The sequence below is a fragment of the Elephantulus edwardii genome, unplaced genomic scaffold, assembly GCF_000299155.1.
Source record: "Elephantulus edwardii isolate Elephantulus edwardi_28Jun2011 unplaced genomic scaffold, EleEdw1.0 scaffold00168, whole genome shotgun sequence".
Classification (NCBI taxonomy): domain Eukaryota; kingdom Metazoa; phylum Chordata; class Mammalia; order Macroscelidea; family Macroscelididae; genus Elephantulus; species Elephantulus edwardii.
The window spans coordinates 3,627,349-3,654,755 of NW_006399918.1; the positions used below are offsets into that span (position 1 = coordinate 3,627,349).

The 27,407-nt window shown below is 37.6% G+C and overlaps 1 protein-coding gene across 1 annotated transcript; it reads left to right on the top strand.

Annotated features, from left to right (window-relative positions):
* Positions 1–5,644: 5,644 nt before the first annotated feature.
* FCER1A (Fc fragment of IgE, high affinity I, receptor for; alpha polypeptide) lies at positions 5,645–14,684 on the top strand. The gene is made up of 5 exons (XM_006895527.1): positions 5,645–5,699; positions 6,130–6,150; positions 7,664–7,921; positions 10,588–10,842; positions 14,503–14,684. Exons 1-5 carry the CDS (start codon positions 5,645–5,647, stop codon positions 14,682–14,684), a joined length of 771 nt encoding a protein of 256 aa, XP_006895589.1.
* Positions 14,685–27,407: the final 12,723 nt, after the last annotated feature.

Consider the following 27,407-nt stretch of genomic DNA (forward strand, 5'->3'; position numbering starts at 1 on the left):
TAACACTCCAATCAATCCAAGCTTTTCTGTGTGCCTTTATTTTAGGGACTATGAAAAAATTATAACAGTAGGTGAGTATCTTTTCTGAGTATATTGAGCTTATATGACCACTCAGAAAATGACTGTGGAACTTAGATCTTTTGACCACTTGGCTTCATTAGTAATGTTATCATTAATTGTCATTAATTGGTATTGAGTCAATTCCCACTCATAGTAGCTCCTGTGTTCAGAGTAGAACTGTTCTGCAGGGTTTTCAAGGGTATGGCTTTCAGAAGCTTATCGCTAGCCCTGTCTTTTAAGTCATCCCTGGAAAGGTTCAAATTTACAGTGGTGTAATCTCTAGGGAGTTTCACTGCTAACTAAAAGGCCTTGCCTCTGACAGTGCAACTGTAAATAAAGCAATAGTAAATTAACACCTTATAATGGGAAAAAATGTTTTTTCCTAAAAATCCTATAATAGTTTGAAAGTTACCCTTTATATAATCTTGAGTAATAAGGAATATCTTTTTTTATATCTAATAGATAAAATTCTAAAAGACCAACCTCTCAGTTAATAGATACTAACTTTCCACAATACCTTAAGCTATAAGTAAGATGAATGCTTCTTTGTTTAATAGGAAGAAAGGTTTTGGGTTCCTTCTCCCTTTTCCTCCTAGCCTACCACTGACTACATTATCAAAAGAAAGGGCATTTCAAGGTTTTTTTACCAATTTGATCAACAATCTGAGAGTTGAGGATAACTCTCTAATTGTAGCTTTTCTTTGTCCTATCTGGCAATCTGCAACTGAGATTTACTCCACATAAAACTGACAAACTGCATTTAGGAATTACTCCCCTTCAGTTGTAAAACATTGGATGGTGCCAGTTATTTCAGATTTTTGACAAGACAGGGCCTGTTTTCCCAGAACTATCACCAGGTCCTGACAGCTGGATCAGATATCGTAAGATTCCTCACTTGTTGCCTGGGTTCCCTCTATATGAGCCCCTCCGGCCTCTAATAAAGGAGAGACAGATTTGTGAATATCATAACCCTTGTCTCTCATATGCATGCATTTAAAGAACACTTTTGCTTTTCCCACTCTACATTCTGTCTATACAACTGGGTTTTGGCGTCAAGTGGCAGAACTTGGTTTTTCCAACTTGAATGAACCAATGACTCCTCAAAGGAAAGATGGGCAATCTCCTCCCAAACAATTTACAGCCTCTGAAACCTGATGAAGGGTTAGTCATAAGTTGGTTCTAACTGTTTAAAGTGCATAACTGTAACCACTTGAGTCAGCAAGAGTTTGACTGACAAGCTTTAATTAGTAAATTTGACTGTAGTTGTTGTTGGCCGCTGTCCAGTCAGCTCCAATTTGTAGTGGTATGTACAAGAAAAGAAAATCCTGCCTGCTTCTTTACTATCTTCATCATCTGCTAGCTTAAACCTATTGTTGAAGTCACTGTGTCAATCTAACTCATTGAGTACCTCCCTCTTTTTTTTTTTACCTTTTACTTTTCCAACCATGATTTTCTCTTCCAGGAACTGGCCTCTCCTGATGACATGTACAAAATATATGAGTTGAAGTTTCACCATCGTTTCTTCTGAAGTGCACCTTAATGATTGACTATTTCAAGCACCGCTGAAACGTGGCCACCATGGACCATTGCTGGTATTAAACTGCCAGTGGCACAGCTTATAGCATTACACCAGCCAGTAAGCTACCTCAATAGACTACTCTTAGAGATAAGTGCTAGAGAAAATTATGAACAATCAAGCATATATATTATGTCCATACAAAAGCTATAACTAGCCCAAGATGCTATTGTCCAAACACAGCAAGAGAATACTTCATAGTTTAAAATCAGGAAAGATCCAAATCAGAATTGTATCCTTGCTCCAAACCCACTCAATCTGTATGCTGAGCAAATCCTTAGAGAAACTGAATTTTATGAAGAAGAATATGGTATCAAGATTGGAGGAAGACTCGTCAATAACCTATGTTATGTAGATGACAACTTTCTTGCTGAAAGTGAGAGGGACTTGGGGTGATTGCTGTACAGTTTCAAGAACTGTAGCCTTCAGTGTGGGTTACATGTCAATACCAAGAAAACAAAAATTTTCACCACTGGGCCAATAGACAATATTATGATAGATTGAGAAAAGATTAAAATGGTCAATTATTTCTTTAAAAAAAACAACCCCACAATCAACACCCTGTTACTAGCAATCGGGATGGATAGCACTGGAGATGCTATAACATTGAGAAAGTCTGTCCTTAGGGACCTCTCTAAAGTCATGAAGAGAAATTGTGTCATTTTGAAGACTAAGGTGTTCCTAATGCATCTGAAAGCTGAACAATGAAAAAGTATGACAAGAGAAAAACTGATGTCTTTGAGTTGTGGTGTTAGAGAAGAGTGCTGGATACCTCATGGACAGACAGAAAAACAAGCAAATATGAGGTAAGAAAAAATCAAGCTTTTTCTCACATATTTTGGGCATGTTGCTTGAAAAGGCTATTCCTTGGAAAGGGACATCATGCTTGGAAAGATGGAGGGTGAGTGAAACAAAGGAAGATTCTCAACAAACTAGATTGATAGTACATGGTTCAAACCCATTGTTCATAAGGTGGTTGTTGTTGTGTGCCTCTGTAGAACAGCACTGAAGCCTGTCCTATTCTACGCCAGTCTCACTGATTCCAATACATCAGCTTCATTGTCCTAGTACTATATCAATCTATCTCATCTGAGCTCTTCCTCTCCTGTGCTGTCTTTCCACGATTCCAAGCATGGTGTTCTTTGCTTAGGATTGGTCCCTTCTGGCCAGTGCCAATGTATGTGAGACAGAGCTTCAAAATCCTAGCCTCCAAGGAGAAACTTGAGTTCATCCCTTCCAAGACAAACCTATTTGTTTTCTTGGCAGTCCACGGTATGTTCAAAACTATTCTCCAACACCACAACTCAAAGGTATGCTTCTTCTGTAGTCCTTAATCAATGCTCGGCTTTTTTATGTATACCAGGTAATTGTGAAGATGATGGCCTGGGTCAGGTGCACCTTAGTTTCTAGACTGACATTGCTGTTTCTCAGTACTCTGGAGAGGTCCCTGACAGCAGATATCCCCCAGAGAATGGGAATTCCAAACACTTGATTGTGCTCATGTGAAACCTATAGTCAGACAAGGAAGCAGTTCTCCAAACACAGCAAGGAAATACTGCCTGGCTCAAAATTAGGAAAGGAGTGTGTTAGGCATGTGTCCTGTCTCCATACTTTTTTCAATCCATGTGCAGAACAGATCATTTGGGAGGCTGCTCTTTGTGAAAAGGAATGTGGCATCAGGATTGAAGTAAGACTCATAAATAATCTACATCATGCAAGTGACTCAAACTTGCTTGCTGAAACTGAGGAGACTCTGAAGTACTTGCTGTAGAAGGTCAAGGACTGTAACCTTCAATATGGAATGTAGCTTAACAGAAAGAAAACAATGATGCTCAATTCTGGGTCAATTGGCCACACCGTGATAGATGAAGAAACTGAGGTTGTTAACAATTATAGATTGTTCAGCTCCATAAGCAACATTCTCGGCAACAGCAGTGAGGAAATAAAAAGACAAATTACTTTGGGAAAATCTGCTGTCATGCTATTCATAGGGTAACTATGAGTTACTCAACTTGGTGGCATCTATCAACAACAATAACATTAAAACTCAAGCACTGTATAGACAGAACCTCAAGCTTTCTTCTGCACTAATGTCCCAATGCACAGAAGTCCCTGTTCAGCACCTCTTATCCTGGATCTAGCCCCAACAATGTTTCATAGTCCATAGGCCCTATAGTTTATGCATAACCATTCAGATTTTATTTTCCCTCCTGTCACAAAAGAATATTGATTAAGGCTTCAGAGAACCAATGACGGGTCAATGTTTGGTAACAAGAATGGACCGTCTGAATGTTGAACATGTGTATTGTTGCTGTTGTTGTTGTTAGATGCCATTGTCTTAAGTATGACTCATGCTCCCCCTGTGAACAACCAATCTGAACTTTATCCTATCCTGCCATCCTCATCATCTCTGATATGCTTAGATCCATTGTAATAGTTACTGTGTCAATCTTGTTGAGGTTCTTTCTCTTTCTCAGATCCGCCACCTTTCCCAACAGGATATCTTTTATCAAATAATGGCCCTTCCTGGCAACCTGGAAAAAATATGTGAGCTGAAATTTCATCAACCTTGTCTCTAAGGAGAGTCCTGGTTGCACTATCTTCAAGACATACTTGTTTATTCTTTTGGCAATCTACTGGCTATTCAGTACTCTTCTCCAATACCACAGTTCAAAGGCGTTAGTATTATTAGATTTTAACTCTCTTCTATCCTGTTCTAGCACCATCATTTCTGATAAACTTGATTCCATTGCTGTCATCACTGTGTCAATTTATCCCTTGGAAAATTTGCCCATCTTTGTCTGATCCTTCATCTCTCCAAGCATGATGTCCATTTCCAAGGAATAGTACCTTCTGACTGTGAGATTAAGTTTTACCATCCTTGCCTCCTAGGAGCACTCTGGGGGCACTATCTCCAAGATATCTCTGCTCATTCTTTTTGCAGTCCATGGAATATTCAGTAATCTTCCCAGTACCACAAATCAAAGTTATAGATTCTTCGTCTGTCATCCTTACTCACTGTCCAGCTCTCATACATGGCAAGTAATTGTAATGCCATGGCCTGAACCAGGTGCACCTTTGTTTTTCACTACCAACATTGCAGCTTAGTACTTTGGAGAGGTCCTTGACAGCAGCCTTTCCCAAAGCTATATCTTTTAATTTCTTGATTGCTGCTCCCAAGGGTATTGATTGTGGATAAATGGCTTGATTTTATTATTTATCTCTGTTAATTTGAGTGATATTGTGACACTGATGTGCCAAATGCAATAATGGTTACCCATGGTGCACAGTGTTTGGTGGAGCTTCCCGATTAAAACAAGCTTGGAGGCAGGAGTGGCATCCACTTCTGAAATAGCTTGCCTCTGGAAAATCTATGAATGTGGAGAAATGACGAAAGTTATTCAAGTGTTCAGGTCTTAGGTTCAAAGGACCAATGGTTAGTTGCCATGTGCTTAACTATGTACATGCTTAGGGCTCTGGTAGTCTGGGGTAAGGAGCTGTACTGCCAACACAAACACAAGTGGTTCAAATCCACCAGCTAGCTGTTCCTCAGGGAGAAGACGGGCCATCTCTTCTCATGCAATTTATAGCCTCTGAAAACCTGCTGGGGCGGGGGGTCAGTTCTGACTCAATGGCCCCTAACAACTTAACAACTTCACTTTACAAATTGTAAAATGAGAAGTTATATGTTGTTTGACAGCTTAACAATAGCCTAACCTTGTGTCTCTCTATTCCCCCAGGATTCTAAGTGTGTTAATAGAGATAGAATGTGGACCAGACAAAGCCAGTAAACATAAAATTGCCCAATTTAGCACCACCCTGATCATTATCTCCAGAGAAAGAGACAAACCAAGGCACAATTGATAGGTTAACACGATATGATACCAAAAGGGGAAAAAACCCACACACACACAACACACCAAAGAAACCCCGTTTCCTTCTTCTTTTTAAGTCTATTTTAAGGCCATCAGTCTTTCCAACCAGTTAGTACCTAAGAGTAAAGAGGAGATGCCTGCTGTTGTGGGAAGCCTTGGCCAGCTATGGATGGGATTGTTGCTTTTCTGTAAGTAGAAATCTGATTGTGCTTCTTGGACAGGATAAATGGATCTAGAGAAGGGCAGTGGTGGACTTTTTGGCAGTCTTAGAGGTGATATTTTTCATAGGGCATGCACAGACCATGGGTCATTTTCCGAGAACTCTGTGGTTGAGACATTCTGAAAGTAGTAGAATCCAGGCATATAAAGTAGCAACCAAATAGACAACCTTACAGTAACTTGTGCACATGTAGTGTTTAAGGATCCTAGCAAGGGAGGGAGGGCCAGAGAGAGAAAAAGAGACAGAAATTCCTTCACTCCTTGGGTCAGATTACTGAGAAAATGTCTGACCCTTTCAATTTTGAGGACAAATACCTTGTCCCCACAACCAAATGTCAATGCTCGGAGTACCAGTAGGCCAAGGATAGACATTAATTTATTCTTTCTGGACTCTTGCAGGCTCAGCTGGAAGGCTAGCAGGTGAGTTCATTTTCCTTGTTCTATTGGGTTTCCATGGCTCTTTTGTCAATTGCTGCTTCTCCTCATCCCATCACTTATTTTCTAACAGTTTTGAATTGGTTCCTCATTGCTCAGCCTGCCTCCTATCTCTATCTTGTCTTGTCTTTTCTCCGTCTCCCATTTGAAACCTTTGTGACTACAACTTATCATAAGTCACCCCCTTGTTTTTATTTGTCAACAACCATATCTGCTGTACAATGTCTTAACTTCTCTCCTAGGCACTTTCATAGGTCATTAAACACTCATGACAGTTCCAGGAGACAAGAATGATTTTCTTAATTTAATAACCCAAAAGAATAAAACTCAGAGAAGTTATAAGATTTGCTGGAGATGACACAGCTAACAAGGAATAGAATTCGAAATTATGTCCCTTGGAAACAAGTCCAATTCTTTCCAAGTACATTACTCCTTGTTCATAATCATCTCACAACTTTCTTGGCCTTTATTCAAATCTTCACCACATCTTTTTGTTCTTGGAAGCTGCTCAAAACTGATCTTCTTAGTGCCTCTCACCACCTTCCGGTTTTATATACATTTTGTAGTCCATGTGCACGTACCTTGTCATAAAATATTTACAACTGGGAAATACCTGGTCATCTGTTGTTATTATTTGGTACCATCAAGTCATAACTGACTCATGGCTGACCCTCCAGCAAGTTTAAATCACAGGCAGTAAATAACACAGAAGGAGATTGTTCATCTTTCTCCTGTGAAACAGCATGCTCGAAATGCAAGCCTTTGGCTTGGCAGTGCATCACTGGGCCACTAGAGCTCCCACTTTTGTAAAAAAAATTAAATTACAACTGGGAAATATTTTATAGGTCATGTAGTCCAACACATTCATTCATCCATTAGTCACTTATTTATTCATCCACTCAGTAAATCCTTAATGAGCATTTACCATTGTGCTGGGCAATGATTATTCTTGAAAGACATTGTCTCTGCCTAAAAAGATTGTAGTCCTCAATTTACAGACACTGTAATCAAAATACAGAATATTAGGGTGAATTATACTATGCCACAGTAACTGATATGTTTGTTTCCTTTAAATACCCTGTATGTGATTTCTGTCTTTCATTTAAACTGCGAGCACTATCATTTGGTCCTTCTCCCAGGATCAGGACAGTGTTTTAGCACCAGCATTGCAGGTATAGACTAATTATTGATTATCTGACTATTTGAATGTATATTCTTTTGAGCCTCGATCATTATTTATTATTTTTTTCTCCTCTATATATCTTTTAAGTAGTCCTGGATACACAATGGTTAAGACATTTGATTACTAACCTGAGGGTAGGCAATTGGGAACAGATGCAGGAATTTGCTTCTATGAAATATCTGCAGCCTTGAAAAACTAATTGGGCAGTTCAACTCTGTCATATAGAGGTTGATATGAGTAACAAATAATTTTAACAGTGTCAGTGTGTTTGGTTTGGTAAAAAGTCTCTTTTTTTACATTTTGATCTCTTTGAAGCTATCAAGAAGTCTATCATTACCTTGAATCCCCAATGGAATCCAATATTTGTAAAAGAGAGTGTGACACTTATATGTAATGGGAATACATCCTTTCAAGCTAACTCCACTACATGGTTCCACAATGACATAATGTTACCACAGAAAACTTCAAGTTTGGAAATTGTGAATGCCAACATCAGCAACAGTGGGGAATACAAGTGTCAGGACCAAAAACATACCCAGAGCAATCCTGTGGTCCTGGAAGTCTTACCTACAAGTAAGAATCTAGATTTTCCTTTGGGATGATGGGGAGGAATTCTCCATCTCATGGGGAGGAAACAAGTCATCTCAAGGCTCAGGAGCATTAGGGTGGGATTCAAGGTCTTTACTTCAAGACCTACCCACTGCTTTTTACATAGACTGCTAGAAGAACAAACAAGTTTGTCCTGGAGAGGATGAAACTAGGTTGCTCCTTGGAAGCAAGGATTCTGAAGCTTCATCTGACATACTTTGGGTATGTTGTAAGAAGGGACCAGTCTTTAGAGAGGGATGTCGTGCTTGGGAGGGTGGAGAGATAGCACAAGAGAGAAAGACCCTTGATTAAATAGATTTACTCAGTTACGTGACTAATGGGGGTAGGTTTGTCAGAGACAATAATGTTGGGTTAGGATAGAGCTAGGGTCACTATGAGTAACAAGAGACTCGATGGCACATAACAACAATAACAATATTCCTACTTTCCCACTCAGCACTTCAATCCCTTTTCAATATCTCTAACATTATCCTTTTACTGCATTTTGCCTCTGACTATCTCATGCATATGTATATTATGTGATCAAATGTGATGGTGAATAGGTAAATTTAACCAAGAGCTGCTTTTGTGGAATATAAGGAAAATGTTTAATTAAAACATTTTCTCTACATAATGCATGCAGCCCAAATATAAGATCATTGCTTTTGCTATAGAAGATATAAAAAAAGAAGATATCTGTGTACATTTTCCAAGTCCTCTGCCATTATTAAGCAATAGAGCCTATGCTTATTTGATCTTTCTCACTCCTCTACTGACAGAAAGTAGCACAGCGTAATTGAGTATTTGTAAGTTAGTAAATGCTTTGGGCAGCAACAACATACCAACAGTCATCAGGATCTAATCTAATGCTTAGCAGTTAGTAAGTACTCAACAAATTCATATCTATAATGAGTGAATTAAAGATAATAACTAAGTCAAAGATAGCCAATGTCTTTGAAAAGAACTGGAAAACATCCAGAAAAAAAGATAATTTTATTAGAAATATGATTTTACAAAAGAAAAGTTTTGAGTGGAAAGTTTGTGCAAACAAATTTTATTTAGGAGTTATCATTGAGTCTTCTAGAACCTACTGCAAAGATATAAAAATAAATTCTACACTGAGGTAGTTTGGGTGTACTGTGAAAAATGACTGTTTCCCTCCTGGAACACAGAGCCAAATGGAAAAGAAGACACTAAACACATACTTACATAAACGCTGTTATTTGTTGCTGTTGTTATGTGCTATCAAGTTGGAACCCGTTCATAGCTGACCCTTCAGTGGGTTTTCAGAGACTATAAACCATGTAGGAGGATATTGCTCACCTTTCTCCTACAGAACAGCTTCTGGATTTGAACTTTGTGCCTTTGGGTTGACAGTACAACTCCTTACCTCTAGGTCACCATAACTTTCTAAATGACCTAGGGATGACTGGTGGTCTCACAGATAAAGAGATGCACTACCAACTCAGGTCGTTCGAACCCACCAGCTGATCCACAGGAAAAAAATTGGCATTTTCCTGTGTAATTTACAGCCTCTCACAACTTGCTGGAAGGTCAGCTATGAGTCAGTTCAGACTGGACCACAATGAGTGAGTGATATATACTTACACAAATAGTAAATTAAATGTTCATATATATTCTGAAGGAGTCCTGTTGGAGTTATAGCTCAGTGCTAGACAACTTATAGAAAAACAGGCTGTTGAACCTACCAACTGCTTGATGGAAGAAAATACCTGATGATCCACTTCCGTAAAAAGATTGATGCCTAGGAAAGCCTTTAGGCCAGTCTGCCTTATGTGTTGAGGATTAGTAAGATTTGAAAATTACTTAATGGCACACAATAATAGCAACATGATCTGAGGGAGTGTTGGGAAAACTATAACTAATAATACAATTGAGGAATCTCTATGAGGTGTTGCTGCTGTATGCTATTGAGTCAAAGCCAATCACAGCTGACCCTCCAGTAGGTTTTAGGTGACAGCAAATCACATGGAAGGAGATTGTCCATCCTTATCCCCCAGCACAGCTAATAGATTTGAATTGTGTGACTTTGGGATTGCAGTGCAATTTCTTACCACTAGGCCACCAAAGAGACTCTGCTAAATTAACATTCCTGAGGCAGACTAGATTATTTTACTCTTAGTGGCTCTAAGAAGCAACAGTGGCTCTGAAGAGATTTCTAGGTTTCGGGCTTTCTGTAGAAGGACTGAGAAAAAAAAAGATCAGAGTACAAACTGACTTTTCATGAAGAGGAAGGACTTTTTAAAGATAGTGTCTAAATAGAATTTTGTCTTCCCCCCCTTTTTTTTTAAAATTGACTTTACTAGCCAAGCAAGGAGTTAGCAATAATCTTTGATTCTTAACACAAATTCTTGGCTGACCAGTTCTTATTTTATCTAATTATGGATTTATTTATGGAGCTCTGGTAGCTTAGTGAGTGGTAATTTGCACTGCCAGCCCCAAAGTACACTGTTCAAATCTACCAGGTTCTCCACAGGAGAAAGATGGGCAATCTCCATAGCTACCATGTACTGCCTCTGAAAACTCAGGGGAGGGTCAGTTATGGGTCAGTTTGGTACATACTACCACCATCACTAACATGTATTTATCAACAAATGTATTAAGTAATTAATATAGTGAATGCTTTTCAGAATGGTTGCTGCTTCAGGTATCTGCTAAGGTGGTGAAAGTGGGTGAGCCACTCTTCCTGAGGTGTCACAGTTGGAAGAATGAGGATGCTTTCAAGGTTATCTACTACAAGAATGGCAAAGCCTTAAAGTACTGGTATGAAAACTTCAACCTCTCCTTTAACAAGACTACACTTGAAGATAGTGGCCTCTATAATTGCACAGGCATAATTCTTGGCCATAATCAGTCTTCTCAGTCTCTCTACATTACTGTGAAAGGTGAGTCAGTAAAGGAAGTAGAAGGAGTCATAACAAGGAAAGAAAGTGAAGGCATCTGATCCTGAGTGATAGAGTGTGTGGAGTGAGGGTACATGTCACATCTTGGAAAGGAGCCTTTTTTTTTCTTTTTTTCTTTTTGCTTTTTTTTTTCTAATAATTATATTTTATTAATTTTCATAAACATTTACAGAGATTTTGGGCTTCCACTCATTCATTGTTGCACTATTCTCTCTACCCTCCTCCCAGTTTGTTCTTGTCCAAATGCCACAGTGCTTGTCAAAGCCAGTTCTGATTAATCTTCTTTGTCAGTGTGTCCTTTGCCATTCCCTATCACTCCTCCCTGAGAGAGACTTCACCCTGAGTCATAAGGAAAAGGGGATGGCGTATTCTCTTAGCTACTTCCTGCTGAAAAGGGACGCTGTGGGTTTCAGGGTGAAGATCTTCTCTCACTACTCTAAAGGGCCCCTTTGGCAGTAGGAAACACATAGACTATTATGGAGATTGATTTTGGAATTTAGATGCACTCTTATTGATTGTGCTTGGCTGTACATATTCATATCCTTGAAGATGTATCATGGGGGTGTTGCAAGGAAAGGAGCCTTTTAATCTCTGCCTTAGATTTTTGACTTGCTTACTACTTACAATGGGGAATTTTTATATTCAACAGGGTAATATTTGTGAAATGACTTTGGAAACTGTTAAAGAATAACCAAGCATAAAAAATTATGACTGGCATTTTGATATCAAAGTCACTTGTTTATCAAATTTAATGAGAGTTTCAAAGTTGAAAGGACCAAGAGTATGAAGAGCTCATTCTAGCATATGAGGGCCGGAAAAGGAAAGCATCCAGTCTGTAGGCTGTGTGCCTATACACTGAGGGGTGAAGAAGAAAACTTGATGAGGGGAGTGCAGGCAGGTGTGCCATTCCAGTGGTTAATGGAGAACACTCCTTTCTGAATTTTGTATTATAAAAGAGTGAACCTTCAAAATATTTACCTTGCTGGGAATAAGTCATATTTATTCCTTGATAGGTTTTACTCTTACCTACATCTATAAAAGTATAAGAGCAGAAGTAAGAATTAAGGTCTTATCCCAGTTTGGCTAATTATTTGGAGACTTCCATCTCCAAATTTCCACTATCTCAGGTATAAAACAAGGGTGTTGACCTGGACTCCAATAAAATATTGTGAAGAGCTTAGACATATATAAGGGAGCTCTGGTGGCCTAGTGGCAAGAAGCTATGCTGAAATCCTGAAGGCACAAGGTTCAAGACCACCAGCTGCTCCAAGGGACAAAGATGAGTAATCTCCTCCCATGTGATTAACTGCTTCTGAAAACCCACTGGAGGATCCGTTCCAACTGATAGGCCAGTTCCAACTGTATGGTATACACAACAGGGCAACACAATACAACAAACATGATAGATAGATAGATAGATAGATAGATAGATAGATAGATAGATAGATAATAGATTGATTGATTATTGTTGTTGTTGTTATGTGTCATTGAGTCTCCTGTTACTCATTGTGACCCTATGCACAACAGTTCTGAAGCTTTCACTGTCCGGAGCCAATCTCACTGACTCCAACACACTTACCCTCATAGCCCCAGTCACTGTATCAATCCATCTTGTCTGGGGTCTTCCTCTCTTTCTCTGTACCTACACCCTTCTGAGCATGATGTCCTTCTCCAAGGACAGGTCCCTGCTGGATACACGTGCCCAAGTTATGTGAGACATAGCTTCGAAAATCCTAGCTTTGAAGGAGAAACTTGGTTTCTCCCTCTCCAAGACAGACCTATTTGTTTTCTTAGTGGTCTATGGTATGTTCAAGACTCTTCTCCAGTGTACGTATATATTATATGCATATATATCCATTATATACACATATATATACAAATATATACACACATGGATACATATACACACATATGTTGTTATGTGCTTTCGAGTCACTTGTGACTCATAGAAACCGTATGTACAACAGCCCTAGACACTGCTCTCTCCCTTGACAATCTTATTGTCTCCAACACTTCAATCCCCATCACCTCAGTGACGGAATCAATCCATCTCATTAAGGCTCTTCCTTTCCTGCTCTGTCCCTCCACCCTCCCAAGCATGATGTCCCTCTCCAAGGACTGGTCTCTCCTTGCAACATGCCCAAAGTATGTCAAATGGTGTTTCAGAATCCTGGCCTCCAAGGAACAGCCTGGTCTCACCCCCTTTAGGATGAACATGTTTGTTCTCCTAGCAGTCCATGGTACATTCAATACTCTTCTCCAGCATCACAGCTAAAAGGAATCAGCTCTCCTTCTGTCATCCCTAGTCATCGTCTAGCTCTGTGATGCATAGCAAGTAATTGCAAAGATCATGGCCTATATCAGGTGCAACTTAGTCTCCAGACTGACATCATTGGTCTTCAGTACTTTGGTGAGGTCTCTGACAGCAGACTTCCCAATGCAATTCAACTTTTAATTTCCTGGCTGCTGGTACCAAGAGTGTTGATGTGGAGCCAAGCAAACTAAAGCTGTTAACAGTCTCAATCTCTTCACCATCTAACATGATGCTGCCAATTGGCCCAGTAGTGTGAATCTCTGTTTTCTTGATGTTGACCTTCAATCCATATTGAAGACTGCAGTCCTTGACCTTCTGCAGCAAGTGCTTCAGGTCCTCCTCAGTTTCAGCAAGCAGGGTTGTATCATCTGCAGATCATTGATGAAACATACACACACACACACATACATATCATCTTTCAAGAATTTTTATTTAATTGGTTAAATGAGTCCTATAACTATATGTCAGTCTTTTCAAAAGCATTTCCAGGTAAAGGTTATGTGGTCAAGCTGGGAACTTTGGATTAGTTGATCTCTAAGTGACTTCAGAATTAGTGAGACCAATTCAGGATAGGGAAGGGTTAAGAGCTACTGTACATAGGATCACTACGCATCGCAGGTGACTCACTGGCACATAACAACAATAACATACTATGATAGGCCTGGATGCAGAAGTGGCATCTAATTTCTAAACAATATGCCTCCGGAAGCTCTATGTCAATAGTAGTAGAGGGGCTTCAGGCTTTTTGTTCATAAGGCTGCTATGAGTCATGCTCAACTTGATGGCAATCAACAACAAAGTGACTTCTGAGTGTAACACTCTGGGGCTCTGAAATTCTGAAATGATTTCAAAACCCAACACTACACAGATAAAATAACTGAAGCACAAACTAATAGAGTTGGAAGGTAATTTAAAGATGGTCTAATCCAAGACCTTCATTTCAAGCAAAGACCATGCAAAAATTAAAGATTGATTCATTAAGAAACAAGACTCTAGTGACCCTTGTCCCTTCTCTACCTTCTTCCTATCCCTCAAATTGTATGTGAATGCTTTATCAGCCCCCAGAAAAGGACCATTATTCGTATGACTATCATCCTCGGGTATATGGGTTAGAGGAACAGAGAGGTTGTGGAAGGACACCCAGGATTCATAAATAAATTGCAGGACATGCACTAAGAGATATAATCTCAAGAGTATTTTCTCTGCTTCTGGATATTGCATCATACTGAAAGTTAGATGGATATGCTAGAGCCTTTGCTTAGGATAGATGCATTTATGAACAAGATTCACCAGTTCTAATATAAATTACCCTTCTTATTTTATTGTAGCTCCAAAAATCAAGTGGATACAATTCATTATACCATTACTGGTGGGGATTCTGTTTGTTGTGGACACAGGATTGTTCATCTTGACTAAGAAGCAATTTCAATCACTTTTAAAGATGCAGAAGATCAGAAAAGACAATATACCTATTAATCCAAAACCCAAGCCAGATCCCAAAGAGAAATGATGCCATCATTCAAGAAACATTTGCATCAAGAATTTCTTCTTCCTATCAGCAATTTCTTTCCAGTATCAACCACAGTCTTTCCTTCTCTGATCCTGGAGGTCCCGTTCTAAACTCCCTGCAGATGCCTAAATATCTGCCTCTGTACTCAGGGCTTTTCTCCCCTATGTTTTCTTGTTCCTAGATGGTGTTTCCAGTCTGAAGGAAGATTTTCACCCATTTTCGATTATTGCTGCAGTAGAACAGCTCAGAGTAGAAAGCCGTAGAGATAATGAGAATCAACCACAGACAAAAAGGTACAAAGTACAATTCTCAGTCCTGAATGTTTCAATTGAGGAATTTTATTCAGATCTTCTTAGCTCCAAATAGTGAAACACATTTTTGTTCTTATTTCCTAAAAATATTTCTTAAGGCCCTTAAATTTAATAAAAATAAAGTCAGACCAAAGGGAAAAGAGACCATGCCTTATCCATTTGTTCCTATTTCCTGGAAGTGATGCTTTCACATCTGTACTCCTAATTCCATCTCTATTTCTTGGAAACTTGTAAAATCCAAAAATGAGGCATATGGGAAGGGACTGTCAAATATACTTCACAAAGAATATAGAAACACAGAAATGCTTTGTTAAGTCAACTAAAACTGGTTAGGTGTCTTTTAACATTATAATGTGTACAAAACTTTGTTGAATAAATGGAAGAATGAATATTACTGTCTGAAAATGAAAAGTGCAATTTGAATAAAATAAGTATGGAACATTGAAACATGGTGTTACTAAGTACTCAAGGCTTGATAGGTTCTTTTTGTTTCTAGAGATAGATAAGAGCTATGATGATTAGAATTGCTGTCCTGGACAATTATAATGATCATGGTTTTTCCTCTGAGGAATTTCTAGTTATTGAGTGAAGAGTACTTCTTTCCCTTCCTGTATTCCTGTATTCCAGGCTTGAAAGGTGTATGGATCAGTGACCTTGAAGCTTAAGCTGTCCATAGATCCATTGGGACAAGTTGCTTCCTGTATTATATAAGAGTTCATTTATTCTTTGTTTAAAGTAGGGTTTGGACTAGTGTTCTATGAGATCTCTGAGTTTGGATATTTCCTCATTCAGTTACTTGGGAACCCAGTTTCTATATGATTATTTAGATACAAGATATCGGAATGTTTTCCCTGAAAACCTTAAAAATGTTAGGTTTTCCTTAATTTCCCAATACATTGATCTCTCCCTTCACTTTTCTCTTGCATAGATCTGAATTCCAGTTCTATCTGAGATCAGTTACTACTGCTGCTCCCCAATTCCTCTTCATATTCATACATCAGAGGCAGTAAGAACACAAAGTTAAGTCCTAAGTACTTTGGAGTAATATATATATAAAATACAGATGACTGGAATATGAATAATTCACACCAGACTCTTATTTGACACTTTTTTTAAATGACTAGTCTCTAGATTGGAAGCAGGAGTGGAATCCACTTCCTAAATAATACGCCTCTGGAAACTCTATGAACTTTAAAAAATGTAGATAGTTGTAGAGGGGCTTCAGACCTTTTATTCATAGAGTCACTATGAGTCATGCTTGACTTGAAAGCAAACAACAGTCTCTAGAGCTGTTGGGAGCTCTGGTGGCCTGGTAGTAAGGTATTGTGATGCCAACCCAAAGGCAAGTGGTTCAAATCCACGAAGTGTTCTGCAGGAGAAAGATGGCTAATCTCTTCACATGCAGTTTACAGCCTCCAAAAACCCACTGGAGGATCAGCTATGAGACAGCTCTGACTCAATGGCACATAACAGTAACAACAATAGTTTCTAAAGAAAATTTTATTCTGCTGCTCTAAATTGCTGCTGCAAAGAAGATATCACAATTTTTTTACTAACTTAATAGAAAGGGGTTGTTTATTAAAATATCAAATTAGAAGTTTCTTATTAATGGCCAGTGGAAGGTTAATCCCTTTGACTAGTTTCAGAGTGGAGACTCATATAGAAGACCTGTCTTGTCAGTACATTGAGGAAATAAATACATGATTTTTCCCTCTTCACATGAGATGGGGAAAGGTGACAACAAAAGTGTCTCTTTGAATTCAAAGATGAGAATGGCAAAGGTAAGTGGATAAGCTCACTGAGTGAAATTCTTCACTGAAATTGTCACCTCCAGTTAGTAACTTATGCATCTAGTTTAAGTTCTAATCTAGTATGTCATTAAATTCTACAACATTCATTCAATAAACATACGAAGATCACTGTCATGTTAACTTATTACTTACAGAATCTATACTTTTCTCACCCCATCTGAGTTTATTTTTTTTTAAATTTGTTTTCCTTGGTGGGAGGGTGTAACAAATTTTAATATAAATCATATTAAATTGTCATTTTTGTAACTCAAAAGCAGTCAAAGGTTTACAATTTCAAATTACATTTGTCTTTTATTAATTCACTTTAAAATTTTATATTGATTTATTTACAAAATTTGAATACATTCTTTTTCACAAAATATCCTTCCCATTTCCTTCACTCCACCAAGCCATCAAATTGTGCAACCCTATGATTAACACTCTACAACTACACCCATCCTTGCCTCTTTATTTTCACCCTCACCCCACCCTTTTGGATCCTCATACTCATTTTACAATGATGGTTATACACAATATTTGTCATTGTGGGACTAAATTCACTCAGCATAATGCTCTCCAGTCCCTCTCAAGTTAGGTAATAATTACAAAATGATTGTTCCTTCATGCTGTCTAGTATTCCACTCTATGAATGAACCACAACTTCTCCATTCATTTGTGGTTGGACATCTGGGCTGTTTACATGTTCTTCCAATGGTGAATAATGCTGCTATGAACAGTGGTTCAATACAAATTTCCATTTGAGCCTCAGTTCTCATTTTCTTGGGGTATATTTCAAACAATGGAATAGCTGGGTCATATAGAATGTCAGTGTTGAGGAAGCTCCAAACTGCCTTACAAAGTGGTTATACCATTGTAAAATCCCACCAACAATGTAAAAGAATTCCTATCTTACCACAATCTCTCCAACATTTATTGCTTGCTGTCCTATTAAATTTTGACACTGCTACTGGAGTAAAATAGTATCTCATTGTGGTTTTGATTTGCATCTTTCTTATTGCCAGTGATCTGGAGCACTTCTTTGTATGTCTGTTAGCATTTGAGTATCTTCCTCTGTGAAAATTCTTTCCATGTCTTTTGCCCATTTTGTAATTGGGTTATCAGTCTTTTTCTTGCAGAGGCCCAAGAATATTCTGTAAATGTTCACTATTGGACTCTTGTCTGAAATGGTATTGCCAATGTTCCCAATTGGTAGGTTTTCTTTTCATCCTGTTGGAAAAAGTTTTTGATGTGCCCACGGATTTAATCTTTAGAAGGTTCCATTCATCAATTTTATCCTCTTCAGATTGAGCATTTCTGGCTGTATTTGAAGTTTCTTTATACCAAAGATTGGAGCTTCTAAGCTTGACCCCAGTTTGTCTCTTATGAACTCTATGATTTTGGGCTTTACTCCCAAGGCTTTGATGCACTTTGAGGTGATGTTTGTATGTCGTATGACATGTGGATCCTGTTTCAGCTTTCAGCAGGTAGCAGTCCAGTTTTGCCAGCATCATTTGTTGAAGAGGTTGTCATTTCCCCATTTGATAAGCTTATTTCCTTGTCAAATATCAGTTGACCATAGATAGCTGGTTCTGTTTTGGGGTTCTCAATTCTGTTTCACTGGTCTGTGTGCCTGTTATTTTACCAACATTATGCTGTTTTGGTTACTACCAATATGTAGTAGGTTTTGAGGACAGGGAGTGCTATGCCTCCCACTTCATATTTTTCAGAAGTGTTTTGTTTATATGGGGTCTTTCCTCTCCAAATAAACTTGACAATTTCCCTTTAAGTCCCCTTGAGAAATGAATTTGGTATCTGTATTAGGATTGCATTGAATATGTAGATTGCTTTTGGTAGGATTGTTATTTTCACAGTATTGAGTGTTCCTATCCATTAACAGGGCACATTTTCCCATTTCTGTAAGTCTTTTATTGTGTTTTGCAGACATATCCTGTAGTTTTCATTGTACAGGCCTTTTGTATCTCTAGTTAGGTTCACTCCCAAGTATCTGACTTTGTAGTTGGCTATTGTAAATGGTATCGCTTTCATGATTTCCTTCTAAGTTCTCTTCGTTGCTGTAGAGGAATGCCTCTCATTTTTAGATATTGATCCTATATCCTGCTACTCTACTAAGTTGTCCTACTAGTTCTAATAGTTTTTTTTGTTGAGTCTTTGGGGTTTTCTACGTACACTATCATATCATCTGCATATAGCAATAGTGAAACCATCTTTTTGCCAATCTGGATGCCTTTTAATTACTTCTCCTGTATTGCCCTAGCAAGCACTTCCAGTACAATATTGAATGGAAGTGGTAACTGTGGACATCCTTGTCTGGTCCCTGTTTACAAGGAAGATGCTTTTACTCTTTCTCCATTGAGAATGATATTGGTTCTTGGTTTTGCATACACACTTTTCACTAAGTTGAGGAAATTCTCTTCTATTCCAATTTTGCTGAGTGTCTTAAACTGGAAAGGGTGTTGAATTTTGTCATATGCCTTCTCTGCATCAATTACTAAGATCATATGGTTCTTATTATTTACTTTTATAATAGGGTGAATTATAATAGGGTTGATTATTTTTCTTATGTTGAACTATCTTTGCATACCTGTTATGAATCCCACTTGGTCATGGTGAATTATTATTTTTTTAGATATGATTTTGGATTCTATTGGCTAAAATTTTGTTAAGGATTTTTGCATCAATATTCATGAGAGATATTGGTATGTAGTTTCTTTCTCGGTAATATCATTGCCTGGTTTAGCATTAGGGCTATGCTTGCTTCATAAAATGACTTTAGGAGTGTTCCTTCTTTTTCAACTTTTTGAAATAGTTTAAGTAGAGTCAGTCAGTAACAGATCCTCTCTGAATGTTTGGTAGAATTCAGCTGTGATGCCATCTGCTCCAGAAATTTTCTTATGGGGAAGTCTTTTTATGACCTTTTAAATTTCTTCTTTTGTGATGAGTCCATTCAAGTGTTCTATATCTGTCCTTGTCAATCTGGGTAGGGCATAAGTTTCAAGGAATTTTTCCATTTCCTTTATGTTTTCAAATTTATCATAGTACAGCTTTTCATAGTATTCTGATATTATCAATTTAACTTCCTGTGGTTCTGTTGTGATGTTACCTCTCTCATTTCTTAATCTAGTTAGCTGTGTCTTCTCTTTTGTTAAGTTTGCCAGGCCTTTGTCAACTTTATTGACTCTCAAAAAGCCAGCTTCTGGTTTTATTGATGGTTTCAATTGTTCTTATATTTTCTGTCACATTGATGTTTAGCTCTTGTTCTGATCATTTCTTTTCTTCTAAAGGCTGTAGGGTTAGATTGTTGTTCTTTCTTTCTCTAGTTGATGAAAGTGTTCAGTTAGAACATTGATTTTTCTTATTTCTTCCTTTTTTATGTGTGTTCCCATTGCTATGAACTGCCCCCTGAGGGCTGCCTTAGTTATGTCCCAGAGATTTTTGTATATTGTATTTTCATTTGTTTCTAGGAAGTTTTTAATTTCATTCTTTATCTCTTTTATAACCCAAACATGTTCTAGCAGAGAGTTATTTAGTTTCCACATGAATGTTTTACATTTTCATGGTTAATTTCTAGTTTTACGGTAATATGATCTGAGAAGATACTTTGTATTATTTCAATGTTTTTTCATTTGCTTCGTGTCCTAATACGTGATCGATTCTGGAAAATGTACTATGTGCACTTGAGAAGAAAGTAAATTGAGTTTTAGCTGAGTGCATTTCCCTGAATACCTCCACAAGGTTGAGTTGGCCAATTGTGTAGTTCAGATCTTCTGCATGTTTCTTGAGTTTCTTTTAGGTTGATCTATCCTTTGATGATAGTGGTATGTTGAAATCTCCTACTACTATTGTGGTGTTGTCTATTTCTTTCTTCAATTCTGTTTAATGTTGTTTTATGTATTTTGCATGCTTATCATTTCGTGCATAAACGCTGACCAAGATTATGCTTTTTTGATGTATTGAGCCTTTAATCAGTACATAATGCCCTTCCTTATCTTTGATGATTTTCATTCTGAAATCTATATTATTAGAATTTAATATTACCACTCCAGCTTTTTTGAGGTTGTTTGTTTGGTATATTTTTTCTTCCCTAGCCTTTGATTTTGAGAGTCTGTCTTTGTCTTATTTTTTAGATGTGTCTCTTGTCTACTACATATTGATATGCTTTGGGGTTTTGCTTTGTTTTGTTTGTTTGTTTGTTTATACATCCTGCTACTCTTTTTTTCTTAATCAGTGCATTTAGTCCATTCACATTACAGGTGATTATTGTCAGGTCAGGTTTTACTTTTGCCATTTTGTCATGATTCTTTTTCTGTTATTTCTGGTTACTACAGTCCGTGCACTTTCTTACTGACTTAATTGCTTCTTCCATAATCTGTATCTTCTTCTGCTGCTGTTCACATAACTCCACATTACATATTTTTCTGGTTCTCTCTATCTGAGGTATTCATTGGGTCTGCTTTTTTAGGAGATAGATTATTTTGTTTTTTCATGATTATTGAGGCAGACTGCTGCTTTCTTGACATTATGTATTTTCTTAATGGATGTTAAGTTGTTGTAACTTTAAAGGGACCAAGAGTATGGCAATGTTTTATGAAGGACCTGCGTATTTGTGTTTCCTTCTTGACCTGAGGGCCGCAGAGCTGAATACCAAATAGCTGTGATCCCCACAAACTACCTGAATGGAAAACCAGGAAGTCTTGGTTTTCCCTTTGAGAAATGGCCCCTCTGCCTCCCTCAATATACAACATCCCATTGCCTTTTAGCTTGTATGGTATCTGCTGAGAAATCAGAATTTAATCTAATCGTTTCCCCCTTGTAGCTGAATCTTTCTTTTTCTCATGATGCTTTTAGAATTATGTCCTTATCATTTTAGTTGGAGAATTTGACTATGATATTTCTTGATTTTTTGGGGGGTGAGGGGGAAGGGTCTAGTCTAATTGATGTACGGCTGTCCTGTTCCTTTCCACTTGAGCTTAAGGGGTTCCACACGGTCTAGCAAAACAGCAGTGATTCCTACAAAATACCAAACAAGAATGGGAAAATAAGAACAACTGATGTCTTTGTGAATCTCTGTCTGTGTTGCTGTCCATGCATTGCTGTCTCCTCTCTTACTTTAAATTGGAGTGACACATAACCACTTTTAGTGTTTTTTTGCCTTCAAATATTAGTTAGAGTTGTCAACTACCTCACTATAAATTGGTGGCACAAGCACATTGGTAATAGAGTTTTTTCGTTTTTAAAAAAATTAAAAGAAGTGTTTTGTTAATTATATGGAATTTTCAAATGTTTAATTTTTTTTTGTACTGCATTACAATAATACTATACTTCTGCCAACTAAATTGAAGTCAAGTGAACATTGTTGGGTGCCATTGGGTTGATTGCAACTCACAGGAAGTCAATTTACAATTAGATAGTGCTCTTTCCTGTGCCACCTTCACAATCCCTTCTGTGCATAAGACCACAGTTGCAGTGACTGTATCAATCAATCTTGTTAGGCGTCTTCCTCTCCTTCTCTCACCCCTCACATTTCCAAGAATGGCATCCTTCCCAGGGACTAACTCCTCTGATAACATACACAAAGTGTGTGAGACAAAGTCCCATCATCCTTGCCTCTAAGGAGTACCCTGACTACACTTCCTCTAAATGCTTTAAATACATCTTAAGTAATAGAATGGACCTTTTAAAAAAAAATTAAAATGTAGAAATTTTCAATTCAACATGTAAAGAAAGTTATCGCTCCTATTCTCACAACAAGAATAAAGCTGAACAACCAGAAAAAACATCACCATTTCTTTTTAGATCTATCAGAAAACTGAGGTCATAGAGAAAAGGAACACCTTGAAAACTGAGGAGACAAATTCATAGAATAACAGGTGTTGAGAAGCAGAAATCATTGCTGGTGGGAATGCAAAATGGTTACAATAACTTTGAAAAACAGATTGATGGATTCTTACAAAGTTAAACATAACTTATACAAGAATGCTCCTTGACACTTACCCAAATTAGTTAAAAATACATTAATATAAAATATTTACATTTTTGGTTGCTTTGAAAGTTTTATTTATGTCTTGTTTTCTTATAAAGACACATCAAGATGTCCTTCAATAAGTGAATAAGATTTATAGAAAGGAATATCATTCTTGATAAGAAATGAGATATCAAACCACAAAGAGATATGAAGAAATCTGCTGTCAAGAATCTCTTTCAAGTGCTAATGAATAAGGATGTCACTTTGAAGACTAAGGTGTATCTAAGCCAAGCCATAGTACTTTCAATTGTGTTGCAAGCCTGTTAAAAATGGACAATGAACAAGGAAAATTGAAAAAAAAAAACCCGCAATGCCTTTGAATTGTTACGTTAGCAAAGAACTTTACCAAAAGAACAAACAAATCTGTCTTGGAAGAAGTATAGCCAGAGTGCTCCTTAGAAACAAGCATCGAGATTTCATCCTACATACTTCGGTCTTGTTAATAGGAGGGACTATTCTTGGGGGGTGGAGAGTGCATTTTGTTTGGAAAAGCAGGGTGTCAGAAAAGGAAAAGAAGACCCTCTATAAAATAGATTAACACAATGACCTCAACAATCAGCTAAAGCACAGCAGGGATTATGGGGATGGCACAGGAACAGGCAGGATTTGGTTCTGTTGTACATTAGGTTGCTATGAAGTAAGGGCAGACTCTTGGTACTTAACAGCAAAAACATGAAAAAAGAAGCCAATTTAGAAAACTACTTAATGGAATAATTCTAGCTATACAGCATTCTGGAAATGGTTCAAAATATCAGGCCTGTAAAATGATGAGTGCCTGCTGGGGTTTAAATGGAAAAGGGCAGAGGTAAAAAGGTGGAAGACACAACATTAATTTTTAGGGCAATGCAATTACAGTAATGGAGGACACATGACTTTGTATTTGTCCCAATTCATTGAACTGCATCCTAAAAATAATAAATAAACCCCAATATAAACTAGGGTTTGGAGTGAATAATTTTTCATCAATATTGGTTCATTAATTGTCATAAATGTACTATGCTAATGTAAAATTTTAATAATAAGTCAAATTATGGGTAAAGAACTATATGGAACATCTTCCTTCTCTGTAAATCTAAAATTACTTTGAAAATTGTTTATTAAAATTTTAAGATATGTGTGTGTATGTATGTTTGAATTGTCTTCTTTCACTTAGCAGCAGATAGTTAATGCTTCTCCTTTAACTAATATAAATTGAGACTGAGAGATAGTGCCAATTATCGTTGTGGAAATGAGCTCCTAATGTGTCATAAACTGCAGATTGGGATCTGACTTTAAGACAAATATTGAAGGGTTGCTCACAGAGAGTAAAGTTGAACTATGATGAAATCATAACAAAAACATCTCTCAGATGAGAGTTCGGGAGTTGAAAGGACCATTTAGAATTATTCTGAATTGAAGCAAGAAAACCATTCTTCATGCCCTGAAATAGAAACATTACTGGGGGCAATTTGCCACTGAGAAGAGTGTATTAGTTAGGAAAGTTGTCTTTTTCAAAGCAAACACTCAAACTCAATGAAAAAGTGTTAATTTCAACTCATGATTTTCTATCAGAATTCCAAGGCTATAAATCTTTATGGGAAGAGACTGCCCTATTTTCTCCAGTCAAACTAGTCTTTGAACAGCCAGAAACATACAGCCTTTTGGTTAGTAGTCCAACACACTGTGAAGTATACAATTAGACATCTCTCAGCAGAGCTCTTTAATAAAAAACAATTTTCAGGGAAGAACTCATTCTAAAATGCTCCCAGCATCTGGTAGAATGAGTGGCTTGGTCTTAAAGGAGCACAATCAGGTGATACAGCATGTTGTTCTTATTGTTGTTAGGTGCCATCAGGTTGATTATGACTCATAGTGACTTTATTAACAATAGATACAAACCCTGTCCTATCCTGTGCTATCATAATAATCTCTGTCAAACTCAAGTGCATTGCTGCAGTCACTGTGTCAATTCACCTCGTTGAAGGTCTTCTTCTTCCCTGTCCCTCTACACTTTTAAACATAATGTCCTCCTTCAAAGAATAGCTTCTTTTAGCAACATACCCAAGTATGTGAGATGAAGTTTTATTATCTTTGCCCTCAAGTATCACTCTTGCTGCACTTTTTCTAAGACTTAGCTGTTAGTTCTTTCAGCAGCCCATGGCATTGTCAGCATTATTCTCAAACACCACAGCTCAAAAGCATCAATTCTGCCATTTTTATTCATTATCCAATTCTCAAATGTGTAACAAGAGACTGAAAGGAACAGGGCCTGAATCAGGAGTACCAGACTGACATTACTGCTCCTCAATAATTTGGAGAGGTCTGACTACAGGATTTTTCCAGTACAGTACATCTCCCGATCTCCTGACTGCTGGTAACAAGTATACTACTTATGGATCCAAGTAAGATGAAGTTGTTGACAGTTTCAGGTTTTGCTCCATCTAGCATGATGTTGCCTATTCATCAAGTGGTGTGTATTTTTGTTTTCTTGATGTTGAGATCCAGGCTACAGCCTTTAACCTTCTGCAGAAAGCTTCTGAAGTATGCCTCACTTTCAGCAAGGATGGTTATTTCCTTCCCATAATGAAAGTTATTTATGAGTCTTCTCATCAATCCCTATGACAAATTCTTTTTCTTAGAGTTCAGCATAACAGACAGGTAATATATAACTTAAGGTAGGAAAGAGTTAGGAATTAGACCTTTATCTAAAGTAAAGAGAATCACAAAGAACGCTTTTTTAAAAAAATCTATCATTTCTAGAAATCCGAACATACAGCTAGAGATATCTTTACTCTTTGGCCAGACTTCACATGCGAGTTTTTTGTTTATCTTTTCTAAATCACTGAACGTTAACTTGACCTATAGGATATAGTTTCCACTAACAACTTATCCAACCCTCAATGTTTAGCAGACTTTATGACATTCTTACAAATGATATGGATATAGCCCATGTAGATTCTAGCTACAAGAACTGCCTTTGAAACTTAAGATATATTCGTTACCAAGAGTGGAAGAGGACCACAGGGATACTAGTGAGAGAGTCTTCCCTTGTACTGGAGTATACACTTCCACCTTCCATGATGATGTTGATGCTTGGAGTTGAGAATGAAGAGCTCAGACCTAATTTTTTTTTTTTAAACTGAGGTTTAACATTGGTAGTAATCCAAAAGAAATTTATGAAAATTACCTCCTGCTTAGGGAACATATTGATTATAATTTAAACTTCAAAATTTTATTTATTAAAAAATATCTTCAGAAACTGTCATTCAATTGCTTATGTTTATAACTCTTCCAGGTCTATTCAGTGTACTCTGTAAAAATAATTAACTTTTGCTGGGACTTTTCCAATCTCTATTTTCATGTTCACTACTGATAGAAAAGGGTTAAACTTCATTTTGACATATTCTCCTTTATAATCTGAGGTTTTTCACCTGAGATTTTAGGGACCGTGGAAAATTTACCTCTCTCTCCTCAGGAGTTTGCATTGTTGCTTTCCTGATACTTCTTATCTCCAGCAAGGATGTGGTAGGGTAGTTAGAACTCCTCATATGGTGTGTACACCAACAACTCACTTTACTGAATTTCTGAGGTTGTAAACCACACAAGAAAAAAAATAGCCTATCTTTATCCTGCTGAACCACTGTTAGATTTGAATCACCAGGGATAATTGGTCTTTGGGTTAGCAGGACAACTCCCTATGGGCTGTTGTTGTTGTGTATCATCAAGGCAGAATAGACTCCTAGCTGACACTCCAGCTGGTTGTGAGTGGCAGTTAATCACATGGGAGAAGATTGCTCATCTTTCTCCCACAGAGCAGCTGGAAGATTAGAACCACATACCATTGGGTTGGCAGCACAATTTCTTACCACTATGCCATCAGAGCTCAATCCCTATGGACTAGGCCCATAAGAAATCAATGGCATATTTTCAAGAAATAACATCAACTTACAAGAAAATCTTGAATGTCCACAGTAAAGGATATATAAATTCATCTCCTTACATCTTAAAAAAGCAGGACAAATTCTTACTAAAAGAATAAAAAAAGGTCTCTCAGTGGTAGATTCCAGGTACTCCCCCACTCCCATTAGTGATTTAAAACCTTACTGAGCAGAGAACTACCACAAATTCAGGCCAGATTTAGAAGAGGCTGTGGCAACAGAGACATTATTGCCAATGCCAGATGGATCTTGGCTGAAAGCAAGTGTGAGGGCCAAAGAGCTGTTCTCCCTTCCTTTCTCAGAATAGCCACCAAAATGAACCACAGGGAGCAGCAGCTGTAACTCTGTTTATCTCTGTTAGGGCTGATAAACTATTCTACCTCCATTTCCCAGGAATAACTACCTACAACTCTCAGTCTTCTTTCTTATCCTGTGAAAAACAGCTGCCTACAGACTACCTCTCAATTTCCTTGTAAGACAATATCAAACTCCACTCTAAGTTGTTGCTGGTCTCTACTTTAGAGTCAGTCCAGCAGTTTCTCTTCAATAAACTCTCACGTTTGGCCTGAATTGGGTTCTATCCTTCCATTGCAACCTTACATTTCTGGTGCTGAAAACCCAGGATGGCACATCAACAAGGCAAAGAACAAGAACCATATGGT